The sequence below is a fragment of the Macrobrachium nipponense genome, chromosome 26 (assembly GCF_015104395.2).
Source record: "Macrobrachium nipponense isolate FS-2020 chromosome 26, ASM1510439v2, whole genome shotgun sequence".
Lineage (NCBI taxonomy): Eukaryota > Metazoa > Arthropoda > Malacostraca > Decapoda > Palaemonidae > Macrobrachium > Macrobrachium nipponense.
This window is the reverse complement of record NC_087215.1, coordinates 21834329-21851453: the sequence shown is the minus strand read 5'-3', so window position 1 is coordinate 21851453 and position 17125 is coordinate 21834329. Positions and strand designations below refer to the sequence as shown.

The window sequence follows — 17125 nt, the reverse complement described above, 5'->3', positions numbered from 1 at the left end:
TTGCAGTATACGAAAACTAAAGGACGAATTTTGGCAAGGAAAACATCCACTAGGTGACCCTCTCAGTGCTTTAACAGTTAAGAGGAACTGGTCAAAGGCAAAGGTCATTTTTAGGGGATTAAATACTTCGTAGTTGGTTATACATTTGTAATCCACCGCATACTGAGATATTATAACAGCTAATTACAAACATTTCCAGTATTTGTGCATTATTATTATTATTATTATTATTATTATTATTATTATTATTATTATTATTATTATTATTATTATTATTATTATTATTATTATTATTATTATTATTATTATTATTATTATTATTATTATTATTATCATTATCATTATCATTATCATGATCATTATCATTATTATTTATTATTATTATTATTATTATTATTATTATTATTATTATTATTATTATATTATTATTATTAACCTAGCAGCAACCCTTGTTAGAAAAGCAGGGTGCTAAATAAGGATATTTTTAGAATCATCTTTCGTATGAATATGAAAAAAAGTTTCCCGAAAATAAAAATACAGGAACTATTTACATTACGGAAGAAACAATAAAAGAGAATTAAGGAAAAACAAGGGTAAACAAGAAAGCCTAAAAGAAACTTAGGTGCCGTTGTAACGGTAACACTACCATAGCCAAACCTAGTACTACTACTGTTAAGCTGAACTAATTGGACATTTCTGCAGAAAGCCAGAAACATGTCTTTGCAGTTAGTGAGGAGGATTTTATTTAGACCGGCTATATACAGGTATATGATTTGTAAAATCCAAATATAGGTGGAATTGATTTAATTGCAAGGAGATATTGGGATATTGATTTAATTGCAAGGGGATATTGGGAAATAGCTAAACCCAAGTTTAGCTAATCTTGTGATTAGCTAAACTTGATAGTAGTCGTTGGCCTGCTGCAGGCAATGCGGTGTTTTACCCTAGTTTTGGCCTGATTCTTTTCAAACAAAGCACATTTATTCTGAGGGCTAGTAGTAGGCAGGCAAATACCTAGGTAGGTCCTATTCTTTATGTAATCCCTTAAATGTATGCATAGGCTATAAAGTTTTATTTCAACAGTGTTCTAAAGCTATCCTAGCCTAGCTTACCTAGTATATCAAAGTAGGCCCTGCGTCCGGTACCTAGCTAGGGTATTGCATCGATGTGCAGGCACTTGCACGGACTAATGAGCCACTTTTCACTTGATAGCCTATTTAGCTAATCAGTGAAAAAAAAATATAATTCAATAGGGTAAAACACTGCGTGCACTGGCCAACTTACTGACTACCATGGCTAGACCACCTTCCGAAAAAGTACTTTTAACGCGTCCTGACACCGGAGGTGGTCATCAGTCACAAGTTGTTGTTGGTGAGAGAAGGAGCTAAAGACCTCTACTCTCCTTTTGAAGTAAGTATTTTCTCCAAAGTTAGAAATTAGCTAAGGCCATATTTTAAGATTTAAACAGAGGGTAATGAAAAGGGTGGCCAATGCAGTGCCCACACCACCAAAACGCTTTCAAAATTTTTACTTACAATTCGGAATATTTAGAAGATTGACTCCATGTCGATGTTTGCGGAGTTGCTTGTGTCAATAAACTTCCCATTTCCTGTGCTAAATCCGCACACCACTTGTACCCATAGACGCTGGGGCACTTTCATCACAACAATCGTACACCCGACCCCTAATTATACTTATCGAAGGGGACTACGGCATTCTTTGCGGCGTTTCGCGCTCTTCAATTGTTTATATGTGTCGTCAATTGGTATGTGTTTACCCTCCAAACTGGTTATGAGACTTACACAAAACTGGGGAAATATGTGAAATTAGCATATCTTTATAGTATATATACATATTACAGCAATTTTATGATTACTGCATTACTATGACAACTAGAATTCATGGAAACAGTTTGTAAATGCATTGGCGTATGTGTAACGCTCCACTAGATTGGCAACGATGAGTTATTTTTCCTCGCGTCGTCTGCTCGTAAGTATACATCCGAAATATTTGTAATTTTTTGGGGTTAATTTGGTTGCAAAAAAGGGATAATAGACATGAATTAAATAAATATTTTGAAGTAAAGTTAAACTAAATAATGAGTAAAGTAAACAATTAAGGGAATAAAGCTTTGCACCCATAATCAGTGTTGTCGTCTGCTGCTCGTAACTGTGTTTGCGGAGTGATTACTAAGGAACCAGGAACAGCAACGTGGTTCAAGTGCAGTGTGGAGTGAATTAAGACCAAAATATGTATAATTACAATCAAATAAGCACTGTGGAGTTTCAGTTGTGATGGCAGTAAGGATAAAACCACCGATTACAAGGTAAAAATGAATTCAGTTCAAACCATGACCCCGGGAATAAAAAGTTTCATACTTTCACTAATATAGGCAACAAAATGTTGTTTCATTGTGCTGATTACAACTGCAATCTTGAGTAAGATCAATAAACGTTACATATATACGCTAACATTGTTCTAATGAGCGCTGGGAAAGATGGTGGATTGTCCGTGGTTAGACAGGCCAGCCTCACGATTGCCGCCATATTGAATTTCAAAACTGCCTTGAAAACATATTTTACGAAAAGCGTCACATGCTTATTTTAGTTGTATGGGGCTTTCATATATCACATTATGTTGACGAAACTTCCATCTTTTGAATGGTATGCTTAAAGTTGTAATTGTATTCTTGTTTCACCAATTAAATATCGAGTGAATAAGGCCTGGCCAGCGTGATGATGATGGATCGTCCGTGATTGTTTACCCTATTTAAGCATACCATTCAAAAGATTGAAGTTTCGTCAACAAAACAAGATGTATATGAAACCACCATACAAACTAAAATAAGCATGTGAGGTCTTTGTAAAATATGTTTTTAAGGCAGGTTTTTAATCCAATATGGCGTGATATCGTCTCACGGACACCAGGCATACACTGGCGGACATGTCTTTCCCAGCGCTCATTTGAACAATTATTTGCTTATCTATGTAACGTTTATTGCTTTTACTCAATATTGCAGTTGTAATCAGCACAATAAAACAACATTTTGTTGCCTATATTAGTGAAAGTATGAGACGTCTTATTCCCGCGATCTTGTTTTGAACTGAAATGCATTTTTACTTTGTGATCAGTGGATTAGGGTAAGTTAGGTTAGTGTGGTTCTTTATATGATAGATTTCCTTAGCCAAACCCTTCTCAAACGTATGGTTCCCCAATGACTTTTGTATTCATGGAACAGTTTCTTTTGTCCTTGTGTAATTGTTACTTAGAAATACTGTAAACCAAAAATTGTTTACAGTAAACTGCCGATTAAGGGTGCCTCTAGATTAAGAAAGTAACAAGCCATACAATGAAATTTCTGTAGGTTTTAACAGATATGGTTATGTTATCCATAACATGGGTCACTCCTGCAAAGTGATTGCAAGGCCATCAGCTGTCTTGTGGCTGCTGTGTATGCATAGGTTGGTTACCTTTGATCCATGAGAACTGCTATTCCAAGCCACCAACCATTTTGTGGCTACAACATATGCATGGGTTGTGTCACATTTACCTAAAATAGTATTTGATTCAGTTTCAAGGCTAACTTATACAGCCAAACTTCGAGTCATGGAGAAGGTAACCCCAGGCAGTTTGGAATTCTCCCTTTTGAGCTGTTACCATGAACATAACCAGTGTAGTGACATTTTGCTCTTATTGATAAGTGAATAGTCCCTGATTATTAGAATTATTATAATATACACTTCTTCTTCAGAAGAAGAATCCATGAATATGTGCCAGGTTTCACGTTTGTAGATATAGTTGCTACCCACCCTTTACCCACTTCCTTTATCCCCCATCAAAGTCAATGATAATCTTACCACCCAATATCCTGTAAGTTCTTTTGTGAACAATATTAGTTTAGGGTTAGGTTAAGGGATAGGTTGGTTAGTATGCATCAGTGTTAAAATATGGATGGATGTGGGCAGTCGCAGAGGTGCAAAGCCCTCTTAGCTAGGTCAGGGCACAATGCCCCAGGTCTGGGTAGGGTAGTATGCATCCATGTTAAAATAGAGAAGGATGGGATGGTCCTCAGGGTGAAGCCCCTCTTGCTTGATCAGGGCATGGTGCCATAGGTCGGGTTAGGTTTTGAAAGGCTAAGTTAGGATGGATACTTGTTGAAAAATGCTTTTTGTTTGCTTTTCCAGTGGCCATTAATTTACCAAAATGACCTCTTTTGGCAGATTTTCAGTAGATGAGTTATGGAAACTGGCCTCGCAAATTTGTTACGTTAATCATAATTGTGTTGATTCCCTTTGTATTGCTGTCAAGTAGGGGATGTATTGCTGTCAGGTAGGGGAGGATGTTAGAAAGCTCTTTTCTATATTCTTCCCATGTTTATGGGTGATTATAGAATGGCTAAAGTTCCTCAAAGTAGTGAAACTACTGAATATTCATTGTTAATATACTTTACGATAATACTTTTTATTTTCAGATATGGCCACAATTATCAGAATCGACCACTATGCTCAGTACCGCCAGATAATGCTCCAGGGAGTAAAGACCCTCCTGGTGATAAAAAGGAATTGGACTTGAAGAAAGTTCAAGAAAGGGAAGCACAACGTAGTGGTAGTAAACCTTCAGAACCTTTAGAAAATACAGCAGAATTGCAGCAGAAAACTGAAGCGTCTGTGGAGCAACAGGGTAAAGAATCAAAGGAAGTTGAAGAAATTAAACTTGATACACAGCAGATATCTGAATTGGGGAAGCTTGGAAAAACAGAATTAGACCCTCAACAAATTCCTGAAGCTTCAGTGGAGCAACATGTCAGTGACTCTAAAAAATTTGAAGAGGTTAAAATTGAAGCCCAACAAAGCCTGGAACCTTCCGTGGAGCAACATGTCAGTGAATCTAAAAAACTTGAAGAGGTTAAAATTGAAGCACAACAAAGCCCTGAACCTTCTATGGAGCAACATGTCAGTGGATCGGAGAAACTTGAAATGAAAGTTGAAACCCAACATAGCACTGGACATGTGGAGGAAATGAAAGTGGAAGCCCAACAGAACATTGAACCTTCTGTGAAGGAACAGGCTAATAAATCAGAGACACCAGAAAAAAGTAAAGTAGAAGCTTTGCAGAATGTTGAATCTCCTTTGGAGCAAACTGACACTGTACCCACTGTAAGTGTTGAAGATGAGAAGCGAGCAGCAGCAAAGAAAAAACTGAATGATCTATTGATATCCTTAGCAACAGTAAGTAATTATTGACTGTTTTCTTAACAGGAATTTTGCAAATTTAGAAAGTTCATTCACCAATACGTGTATATATATTTAACTCATGCTTAAACTGCCTCTTGCATTTGTTCCAGTTTATAGAGTAGGGTAAAGGACAAAAAATTTTCACAGATTTCATAAACTCAAGGCACTGTCATGTTGGATCTCTCTCTCTCTCTCTCTCTCTCTCTCTCTCTCTCTCTCTCTCTCTCTCTCTCTCTCTCTCTCTCTCTCTCTCTCTCATGCTATTCTTCTGGTAACACACTCATAAATTGTGTGTAACCTGACTAAGGTTGAACTTTGTATGGTAATTACTGTACGTAATTGCTTGAATAAGTAGAAACTTGGGCTAAAGGAATAACTGTAATTTGGGTGTTATGTAGATGTGAAGGAAGGATCAAGTTTATAAACCTGTAGTACTTTTTAAAATGTGCCAGTACTTACAGCTACAATAACAAAAACTGTATATGTACAGTATAGCATCATGGGAGATACCAGTAGATTAGCACTGTATTGTACATTTCAAAGGGTTATATACTTCTAGAAGAGTAGCATATTGGTGCAAGAAGAACACTGCAAATTTTTAATGTAGGAAAGTATTTGCTGGATGGGTGAATATAACAAATGGTATGAGTGGAGTGATGGCACAGCTTAATTGTGTACTATATATCTCATGATTTGGAACTCATTGATGCTGGCCTACAGCTGAAAAGACTTGTAATTTTTGTGTGTCATTTTAGAATTATGTATGTAAAACTTATACAGTTCAGGTAATGTACTTCTGCTGGACTTCCTTCTGTTGATATACTGAACGCTTATTATTGATTTTAGACAGATCCCGTACCAGTTGAACCAATTTCAAGAATACAGTTATCCAGACCAAAAGCTAGACCTAAGCCAGCCAAGAAAAAGAAGGAGGCGATGAAAGAAAAAGATGCAGTCCCTGCATCAGAGCCATCTATGGAAACTCAAATTGGTAATTGTCATGTGTTTATGTTTTTATATGTATAGAATTATCAAAAATTAACTTGGAAGATCTGTTTATGGTGAACTGTGAGCTAGAAACTACTAGAGGAAAATTTATAGAAAATCTAGCACATTTTGAACTTCTCATTCTTATAGTAGTCAGTTTCTTTCTCATTAACAAAATTATTGGGAAATTGTCTCCATAAAATACTGGAAACATTTTAGTAGTACTTTATATATCTTTTGCAATTTCATCAGCTATTGTCTTTGTATGTTATCTAGCAAAGGACAGTATATTACCTGTATGACTTGCCAGAAACCATAGTTAGTCGTTTTGAAAGTTTTATCCCTTCATATGAAAAACAGTGGTTGTTTTTGTTTCATCTTTTTGGAAACCTTATCAATTCTAGTCAGCATAGTATAATGAAATTAGACCTTTTGCTTTCATGAGCATCACCTTGTATGATGAATTTCATTAAGAGATCTCCAGCTCAAGAATTAATAGTATATCTTAAAGCAAAGAACTAAATTTGAAGTGGGTTCTTGTTTCCAGCAATGATTACAGGTTTGAATTATTTTAGTAATTTAGATCATTTAGTTGGCAAATATCTCTGTAATATGATAAATTAATTTTCATATATTTATATAAGACAATAAATCTGTTGTTACTGCTGTACTAGGATGTGTAATGGATCATAAAAAAAAATGTATTCTGAATTTTCTTTGGATTAATCTTGTTTCAGAACCTGAACTGGTTGAGGCTGCTAGAGATGTTGCTGAGAGTTTGGGTGGTGATGTGAAGACCACAGAATCAGAACTTTTGTCAACTCTTAGGTCTCATGCTGCTGAATCCTCAATGGAGGAAAAACAAAGCATTGATCTCAGGTTAGTAAAACACTGCTCCATGTTTTGTAAGTAACAGAAGGAAATAACAGAGTGAGAAGTAAAGGTTGAAACTCGGCTAAAATTGAGAGGAGGAATTTTGCATAAATACGAAGGGAAGAATGTGTGCTGGGTGTGGTTAAGGTAATTTTGTTCATCAGAAGTAATCTGGTGTACTGTAGTATTGGTATTTTGATAGCATTTGGAACTGGCATTGGAGTTTTGCATTAGTATTAGATCTAAATCTAAATAATTTGATGAGGTTGAGAAAAATGAAATAGAAATACATTTTATGAGTGTATATCACTTATTTTCAATTTTCTTTATTAAGTTAGTTAATTAAAGTGCTGCATAGATGGAAACATTATTATAAAATTATTTGCTGCCAAAAATGATAAACTCTATATGTTCCCCTTTTGTTTCTTAGTGAGCTTTTTGTTGGGATGAAAGTGGAAAGAAGTAAGAGCACCCCTGTGGTGGAACGACAACAATATGGCAGGTATGACCGAGACCCATCCACCCCACAACAGAGATCAGTTGAGGAAGAATCTCGATACAGAAGATCCTGGTCATCCCAACAAAGCCGATCAAGGTAACTTATATAAAGAAGAAAGCCTGGAGATAATTTATTAACTTTTTCAAGTGTTGATGTCGTTATGATAAGTTATAAGAATAATGAAATACCAGGCCTTGTGTTTCATGTTGTAATGAGTCTTGTGTGTTTTAGATAGTTTGTCATGTCTGAGAGTTTTGTTGGGAGAGTACAGAAACATTTTTGATTTTTCACACATTTATGATATTTATCACCTGTTTGAAAACTGGTTTTTCCATTTTAAATGGACTGCATGTAGTTTAGGTGGGATTGTTAAGTTCATGGCCCATTTAAAGAGGATGAATATAGTACTGTATTTTGTGTATAATGTTTGTTATTAAGTTAGTTTTGCAAGTTGTTTTCTGTTCAAGAGAACTACATTATTTAGGAGTTTTGTTATCACTTGTACTACCTACATCCTCGTATTTGTTGCATGTTTTGCAGCTGTGCAGAGATAGCTAGAAATCGCTTTCACATTTTGAAAAATGTATAAATATAGTTCCCTATTCCTTGAATTTATAGCTTCTCGTAGGTTTTATATGTGTTCGTGTTTTTAATTTTCAGGGACCCTATTAATGTTGATTTGATGAATGGTAAAAAGCTGGGAATATTTGACATGGCTAAGTTAGAAGAAGTCAAGTCAAGAGATGAAGGATCCATCATTGGCGAGTCAGTTTTACGTGTATGGGAGGCAGTTCATCAACGAGAATTACAGCTCAGCATCACTCACCCACCAACCAATGCCTTTGTGGAAATGATTCAGTGGACTAAGCAAGGGAAACTTTGGACATTCCCCATTGATAATGAAATTGGTCAGTATATATCTTTCAAATATTGCAGTTGCCTTTTGTCTCTTTTTATTTTTCTGTCATTGAGGTGTGATCCTTGAATCAATCCTGTGAGAGGAAAATAAAACTTTAACACTGGTCTGGTTAAATAATATTTTGTTCATGACACTTACCTGCCAGATATATATATATAGCTGTATTCTCTGACGACCGACAGAATTTCAAAACTCCCGGCAAACGCAGTGGTCGGCTAGGTGGTTAGTACCCATTCCCGCCGCTGGGAGGCGGATACCGGGAACCATTCCCATTTTCTATTCAGATTTTCTTCTGTCGCCGGTTGGTAAACATCTGTTTACAGACCTCCGCTTAGGATTTCGAAAACTTCATTTGTCACTTGAGTATTTGGATTGTCTTTTGGTTTCGGACTTGGCTTAGTGATTTGGCATACGCTATTGTGGTTTGGATTTTGATTTTGGCTTTGATTTTTCTTAGAATTGAGATGTCTGGATCTAGTTCTACTAGTTTCAGGGTGTGTGGTGTAGAAGAATGTAAGGTGAGGCTACCAAAAGCCTCGGTAGATCCTCACACAGTGTGTGTGAATTGTAGAGGGCATGTTTGCTTGTTGGATGATAGGTGTAAAGAATGTGAAGGGTTAACTGATGTCGAATGGAAGGCGTATGAATCTTACATTCGTAGACTTGAGCGTGACAGAATTAGGAGGTCTTCTTCCAGGAGTGCTTCTGTTAAAAGTCAAAGTAAAGTTGCTCAATCTAACATAAATGTAGAAAATGCTACGCATAACCCTATAATTTCTCCTTCAGATAATAAAGTGATTGTTACCGAAGGGGAATGCCCTTTCTACCATTTTGGAATCGATTCGGAACCTTGAATCGAAAATGAAAGTGCTACAATCTAATGTGCAAAAGTGTAGTGATAATGTTAGTGCCCCTAGTGAAGTGGAGGGGGCGTCAGATCGGTCCTATAATGCCTCCAGGTTGAGACCTCTGTCGGACTCCCAGAATACAGGGAATGGACATGTCGAAGGCCGAAGGAGGGTTACGGGAATTAAACACCGGTCTGGCGTCCCTTCGGCAGATCCTGAAGACGCATCCCAGGCTGCCAAAGATCGCGCGCAAGCTCGAATCTTGAAGGAATGCTTCTCTTCCTCCGAGAACGTCCTCACCTCACCGTGGGTGGGAATCTCGGAAGACCTCTCCGACTGAGAGTGGTAAGGAAGACGTAAGGTGTCGCACAAGCAGCCATCGTCTTTCTCGCCCTCTTAGGAAAGGTCTTACGGAAGAGTGCGCAGCCTCTCCAAGTGAGAGTGGTAAGGAAGACGTAAGACGTCGCACTGGCGGCCATCGTCTTTCTTGCCCTCTTAGGAAAGGTATGATGGAAGAGGACGCTTCATCGGGAGATCGAGAGCGTCCTCCGCCTCGATTTACGATTCGGGTCTTCTCCGGAAGACTTCGAAGACAGTATCCCGCCACAAGAGATTTAGGACGCTTTCGGAGCATCCTGATTCGAGTCCGATGAGAGAAGGAAGAAGGCGTCCCTCGCCCATCTTCTTCTCAAAGGTTCATTCCATCATATGGTTCTTCACCATCAAAAAAGACTCGAAGCGATTCGTCAACAGTTGGATACGTTTTTCGCCAAGAAAGAGGAAAGATCACGTAGTCGTAAAAAAGATCTTTGGCTACCTGTCAAGAAATCTAGACGTTCTCCTGCGGCTTCTCTTTCGTTCTTCGTCTTCGTCTGATCCGTCGCCTTCTAGACCTCATCGACTCAATCAGGAACGCGCAAGCAGTCCTGCTGAGAGAGTCTCTAGAAGTATTGGCGGTAAAGAAAAAGACAATAGGTGCCGCACAGGCGGCCGCCGTCGTCTTTTCCCAGAGTCGAAGAACGTTCAGAAGGATCGCTCAGAAATAAAATTGGGAGGAATTGATCTTGACTTACAGGAAGAGATTATTCAAACAAAAACGCTTTGCTAACCAGGACGCTCGTAAGGACGCTTCTCGGGACGCTCGGGGTCGGAAACGTCGGCTGGAGAGACTTCAGACGCACGATATAGTTCAGAAGAAGGGATATGAAGATGAATATGAGGACGTTTTTGAGGACGCGAGGCGTAGTGCTAGTAAGGACGCTCGTCGTCCTTCATATCAGTACGCGTTCCAGGACGCAAATGAGGACGCTTTCCAGGACGCAAATGAGGACGCTTTCCAGGACGCAAATGAGGACGCTTTCCAGGACGCAAATGAGGATGCTTCTGAGGGCGCTAGGCGTCCGATGCATAAAGTCACCCTGAGAAGAAAAAGACAGGTCGCTAGTCAGAAGATTAAGCTCCCATATGCTTCAAAAGGTAGTAGGAACTACAATATCAGTGCTCGTCAAGAGAAATCGTATGACGTCAGTTTGGAAAATTCAGAGAGAAAGTCAAGGTTAGGAGAGCATAGCAAACTCTCCTCTTCAAAATGATTCAAACACAAAACCTACGGTTCGAAAGGGAGGTGAAACTTTGGTTTCTTCTCGTTCAATGCAGAATAAGGCTATGTCTCCATTAGAAAATAAATTGTCAAGCGAGGCTGTTTCAGGAGAGGAGGAGGATCCTACAATCTCATCCTCTGTGGATTATAAGACTTTGACTCGTCTTTTAAAAGATTTGTTTCCCGAGAAGTTCCGAGCTCCAGTTCCTCTCTCTCCACCTTCGCACTAACCTCTTCGAAGGCAAGGAAGACTCCAAATTTTGTCAAAATGGCCACCTCGCTCTCGACTAAAAGGGCTTTTAAAAGAAATCCATGATTGGATGGAATCCAAAAAGACAAAGGGAAAGACTTCTTTTGCACTTCCCCCCCCCACAAGCTTAGTGGAAGATCGGGGAAGTGGTACGAGACAGAAGAGGAAGCAGGTTTGAGAATCCCCGCTTCCGCACAAGGGATTTCGCCAACTTAGTGGAAGCTCCTAGAAGATCTTACCTGGCATCAGCGAAGGTTTCGTGGACAAATGTCGGAGATAGATCACCATCTCAAAGGCCTTTATAAAACTTTGGAAGTTTTTTTTAACTTTCTAGATTGGTGTTTGGGTGTCTTGGATGTTCAGTCTAGAAGCCCAGATTCCATCTCATTGGAGGACTTAGCGAGTATTTTGTCATGCATGGACAGAGCAGTAAGAGATGGCTCCCGACGAACTGGCATCACATTTTGCGTCGGGAGTTGAAGAAACGCGCACTCTTCTGTAGCTTCACAGCTAAGTCATTGTCGCCAGCGCAAAAAGCAGAATTGTTGTTCGCTCCCCTTTTCTGCTCATCTTTTTCCACAATCGATGGTAAAGGATTATCAGTAAATCTCCAAGAACGAGCGACGCAGGACTTATTGTCTCGGTCTTCGAAACGTCCTGCTGGATCAGACGTCTTCAAGAACCACGCAAGCTTCTAGGAAGAATTATAAGCCCTTTCGTGGAAGAGCTCTTCAAGAGCTGCTGCTCGAGGGAGGAGTTTCCCTAGGGCAGAGCCCCCCTCAAAAAACAAAAAACCAGGGGAAAGAAATGACTTTTCAGCCCTCCAGACACCAGTCGGGGCGAGACTCGCTCTATTCGCCGAAGCATGGAGGATAAGAGGGGCGAACTCTTGGTCACTCGAAGTGATCGAGAAAGGTTACAAAATCCCGTTTCTATCGAAACCACCATTAAGCATAGAACCAATAGACCTTTCGTCCCTCTTATCAGGATTCAAAGCAACAGATTCTTATTAGACCTTTTGGATCAGATGTTGGAAAAGAGAGCAGTAGAAAGAGTCGTGTCACGGAACTCTCCAGGCTTCTCAAACAGGCTTTTCCTTGTTCCGAAGCACTCGGGAGGATGGAGACCTGTCCTAGACGTAAGCAGGCTGAATCTTTTTGTAAGGAAAATAAAATTCAAGATGGAAACTGCACAGTCTGTTTTAGCTTCCCTGAGACCAGGAGATTGGATGGTGTCCTTGGATCTCCAAGATGCCTATTTCCATGTTCCGATACATCCTCGGTCCAGAAGTTCCTCAGATTCGTTCTGAAAGGACAGGTCTTCCAATTCAGAGCTCTCTGTTTCGGGCTGAGTACAGCCCCTATGATATTCACGCTTCTGATGCGAAATGTAGCAAGATGGCTCCATCTCTCAAAGATAAGAGTCTCACTCTATTTAGACGATTGGCTGATCCGGTCCACGTCAAAGGAAACAGTGTCTGGAGGACTACATACGACATTACAGCTGACGAAAGACCTGGGCCTTATGGTCAACTTCGAGAAGTCCCATCTGATTCCCACACAGTCCATCGTGTATCTGGGATTCAGATGGATTCAGTGGCTTTTCAAGCATTTCAATCCATAGAACGTCAGCTAAAATGCTTAGAGAAAGTATCGGTCTTCTTAGAGAAGGAAATATGCTCGGCGAGGGAATGGATGAGTCTGCTGGGGACCATTTCCTCGCTGGAGAAATTTGTTTCTCTGGGAAGGCTGCACCTCAGACAGCTTCAGTTTTTCCTAGCAGACAACTGGAAGAACAAGAAAGACCTAGACGAGATTTTGAGAATCCCTCAATCGATCAAAGAGCATTTGAAGTGGTGGTCCGATCCCGTCAAGCTATCGGAAGGGATGTCCCTCAAAGTTCTGAGCCCAGACCTAGTGTTGTTCTCAGACGCGTCCATGACGGGCTGGGGAGGGCAACACTGGGGGAGGAAGAAGTGTCAGGCCTCTGGAGAGGGGAACAGAGGTCCTGGCACATAAACCTCAAGGAGCTAGAGGCGATTCGTTTGGCACTTCAATGCTTCGAGTCAAGGATTGTGGGACGAATTGTACAAGTCAACTCGGACAACACCACGGCGCTCGCATATCTCAAAAAACAGGGAGGAACTCTATCTCGTCCCTGTTCAGGATAACGAGGGAAATCTTACTTTGGGCGAAGCTGAGAAATGTAACGATTCTAACGAGGTTCGTTTCAGGACAGCAGAACGTTCGTGCGGATCTCCTCAGCCGTCAACATCAAATGCTTCCAAACGAATGGACTCTCCATCCAGAGATCTGCAAGTTGTGGAAACTTTGGGGACGCCCACTGGTAGACCTCTTCGCGACAGCAAAAACGAAGAGGCTTCCTATTTACTGCTCTCCGGTTCTAGACCCAGGAGCAATAGCAATAGACGCCATGCTTTGGAATTTGGAAGGGGATGGATCTCTACGCCTTTCCTCCATTCAAACTCCTGGGAGAGGTAATAAGGAAGTTTGCGGCGTCGGAAGGAGCAAGAATGACGTTGATCGCCTCCCTTTTGGCCTGCAAGCGACTGGTTCACAGAGGCCATGTCATTTCTCGGTAGAATTTCCCAAGGACACTTTCCCCAGTAAAAAATCGAATCTACTCAGACAGCCCCACTTCGAGAGGTATCACGGAAACCTCTCGCTCTGAGTCTGACTGCATTCAGACTATCCAAAAGTTGGCCAGAGCGAGAGGTTTTTCAAGATCGGTGGCAAGAGCTATTGCCAGCGCTAGAAGAACATCTTCCCAAGCTGTCTACCAATCGAAGTGGGCTGTCTTCAGAGGTTGGTGTAGAAGGCAAAAATATTTCCTCCTCCATGACCTCTGTGAGCCAGATTGGCTGATTTTCTCTTACATCTTAGAGAGATAGACAAACTTTCAGTGTCAACGATTAAAGGCTACAAAAGTATGCTATCAACGGTCTTTCGACACAGAGGCTTGGATTTATCAAATGATAAAGATCTTCACGATCTATTGAGGTCTTTTGAAACATCAAAAGCTCCACGAGACAAGATTCCCTCATGGAATTTTAGATGTTGTCTTAAAGTTTTTAATGTCAGCCCCATTTGAACCTATGCACGCTGCCTCTTTGAAAGATGTAACTAGGAAAGCTATTTTCCTAACCGCTTTGGCAACAGCTAAGAGGGTTAGCGAAATCCAAGCTATGAGTAAACATGTGGGTTTCAGAGAACACAATGCAGTGTGTTCGCTGAGCCCCTCGTTCTTAGCGAAGAACGAAAACCCATCCAACCCCTGGCCTAAAAGCTTTGATATCAAGGGGTTATCAGAGTTCGTCCGGACGAGAGCCGAGAGAGTTTTGTGCCCTGTCAGAGCTCTCAAATTTTATCTGGAAAAGACCAAACAATCAAGTAGAGGCCCGTCAGACACCTGTGGTGTTCGGTCAGAGGCCGGAATTACCAATGTCTAAAAACGCACTGGCGTTCTTCTTGAGAAATACCATCAGGGAAGCTCATTCATCCTGCACGGATGGTGATCTTAAACTGCTAAAGTTTATGCTCACGAGGTTAGAGCGGTAGCTACTTCGTGGCTTTTCAGAAAAATATGGCACTCAGTGATATCCTGGGTGCCACATTTTGGCGAAGCAACTCTGTGTTTGCTTCACACTACCTCAGAGATGTGAAGGCGACATATGAGAATTGCTACTCGCTTGGACCATACATTTCTGCGGATACAGTATTGGGGACAAGAAGCAATACGAACCCCATTCTTTAGAAAATGAATGTGTGTGATTTTATATGGGTTTGTTTTTTACGGTCGTAGGGTTGGCCGCTTGAGGCGGTCTTCCCTTTAATTAGCCTGAAAGTTATGAAACTAACTTTAGTGAGGCTAGGTTAGGTGGTATTTTTTATGCTTCGTTGTCTTCAGTATGGTCAATATGGTCTAGTCACATTGTGGTCACGCTCCCGTTGACAGATCATCTAGAACTATCCAGCTATACAGGTCACTACCTTGCTGGAAATTCTAGTTAAGCAGAAGCAGGCTTGGGTGACAGTAATCACGAAGTCAGCTATGCTAACAGGTAGGGAACCAAGATGTCAATCATCTGCATGTGAAATGTTTCCAAAATCCTTCTATTCTGTCCCTTCCCCTTACCTCCAATGGTGGGATTCAGCTATATATATATCTGGCAGGTAAGTGTCATGAACAAAATGATATTGTCATGATACAATAAAGTTTGTTCATACTTACCTGACAGATATATATAATCAAGTACCCACCCACCTCCCCTCAGGGGACAGTGGTAAAGAAAATCTGAATAGAAATGGGAATGGTTCCCGGTATCCGCCTCCCCAGCCAGGGCGTGGGAAATGTGGGTTACTAACCACCTAGCCGACCACTGCGTTTGCCGGGAGTTTTTGAAATTCTGTCGGTCGTCAGAGAATACAGCTATATATATATCTGTCAGGTAAGTATGAACAAAAACTAACTTTATTGTATCATGACAATATCATGTTAATAGTCATAAAACTATGTTGCTTTCTACTACTTGCATTGCCAGTTTTCTTTCTGATGTAGCAGAAGCAGTTGAAAGAGTTGTTTAAGCTGAGGAACTGGTTGTAACAAAAGAAATTCATACCTTTTTGTAATGTATACAGGCAATCAGTACCTTTATAGCAGATATTAAGTTTTATGATAGATTGGCAGTGCATTAAAATCTTGAAAAGGGCAAGATAGGAATTTAAGAAGATGTAAGTTCAAAGAGGTTTGATTTTGAACATATATGGGTACTATATTGAGTAATTATTGGTAATTCTTTGGTTTTTATTGTTTGTCGAGTGCACTGAAATTTATTTAAGCATATTAATTCTTAATTCTCATTAAATTTTCAGGTTTAGAGGCAGAGAAACAAGTTGGATTTCATGAGCATATCTTTCTTGAACACCACTTGGAGGGCTGGTGCCCTGGGCGAGGACCTGTTAGACATTTTATGGAATTAGTGTGTACTGGACTTTCAAAAAATCCACACTTGACAGTTGAACGAAAAAAGAGACACATTATGTGGTACAAAAACTATTTTGAGTCAAAGCAAGAGACCTTGAAGGAAGTTGGTGCTATTTAAGTTACCTGCAGGAGAGACAGTAAAACTGCAATTAACCAATGCTCAAGGAGACAGTTGAATTTATTATTGGTTGTTCATATAGTTTTGTGAGAAATGGAAGTTAGAAAACTCCAGAATCAGAAAATAAAAAGAAACATGAAAAAGTAACAAATAACTTTTTCACTTTCCCAATGTTGAAAACTGTATAAATCATTTTGGAAATGCTAATGAGTACCATCTATAAATGGTAGTACTGTATAGTTCAATTTTTTGTAGAATACTGGAAATGTATGGTGTATAGTATGTAAATAAATCCCAAAATTGATGTATGGTATTTTTTCTAGGATTTTTTTGGCGGGTATGTTTTTTGTCACTAAATTACTTTATTCTCTTTTCCTAGGGGCATAATGCCCAGTTTAAACATTATCACAATGAACATCACTGTTAAGCTTGAAAAAGAGAAGAAATAATATTGCTGGAGCAGTAACATAGCCATGAAGATTGATAACCACCTTATGTTTGTAGAGACGTGCACTTCAGAGTATGTACTCTATACTAAGTTTTTAGCAACGTTCACATGGTCCCCCGCAATAAGCGCCTCAGTGGCGTGGTTGGTATGGTGTTTGCTTCCCACCTCGGTGGTCGTGGGTTTGATTTTCGGCCATTCCATTGAGGAGTGAGAGATGTGTATTTCTGGTGATAGAAGTTCACTCTCGACATGGTTCGGAAGTCACATAAAGCCGTTGATCCCGTTGCTGAATAACCACTGGTTCCATGCAACGTAAAAACACCATACAAACAAACAAACAAACAA

General features: G+C 40.0%; 2 protein-coding genes across 2 annotated transcripts in view; one reads left to right on the top strand and one right to left on the bottom strand.

Annotated features, from left to right (window-relative positions):
* The window catches only part of LOC135200054 (F-box only protein 31-like), a 54350-nt gene extending 52681 nt beyond the window's left edge, over positions 1 to 1669 (bottom strand). The window contains exon 1 of the mRNA XM_064228303.1: positions 1536 to 1669. The gene's annotated coding sequence lies outside the window, so the exon portion shown is untranslated. The remainder of the gene's footprint in view (positions 1 to 1535) is intronic.
* On the top strand, positions 613 to 16636 carry LOC135200053 (small ribosomal subunit protein mS31-like). The gene is made up of 7 exons (XM_064228301.1): positions 613 to 764; positions 4472 to 5228; positions 6081 to 6225; positions 6959 to 7100; positions 7525 to 7689; positions 8254 to 8501; positions 16103 to 16636. The coding sequence occupies exons 1-7, from the start codon at positions 715 to 717 to the stop codon at positions 16330 to 16332; spliced, it is 1737 nt and encodes a 578-aa protein (XP_064084371.1). The 5' UTR covers positions 613 to 714; the 3' UTR covers positions 16333 to 16636.
* The last annotated feature ends 489 nt before the right edge of the window (positions 16637 to 17125 follow it).

Coding starts and splice junctions, on each gene's coding strand:
- LOC135200053 (XM_064228301.1), top strand. CDS start 715: ATGTCTTTGCAGTTAGTGAGGAGGATTTTATTTAGACCGGCTATATAC. Junction 6,226..6,958: donor ATCTATGGAAACTCAAATTG/GTAATTGTCATG, acceptor ATCTTGTTTCAG/AACCTGAACTGGTTGAGGCT. Junction 7,690..8,253: donor TCCCAACAAAGCCGATCAAG/GTAACTTATATA, acceptor TTTAATTTTCAG/GGACCCTATTAATGTTGATT.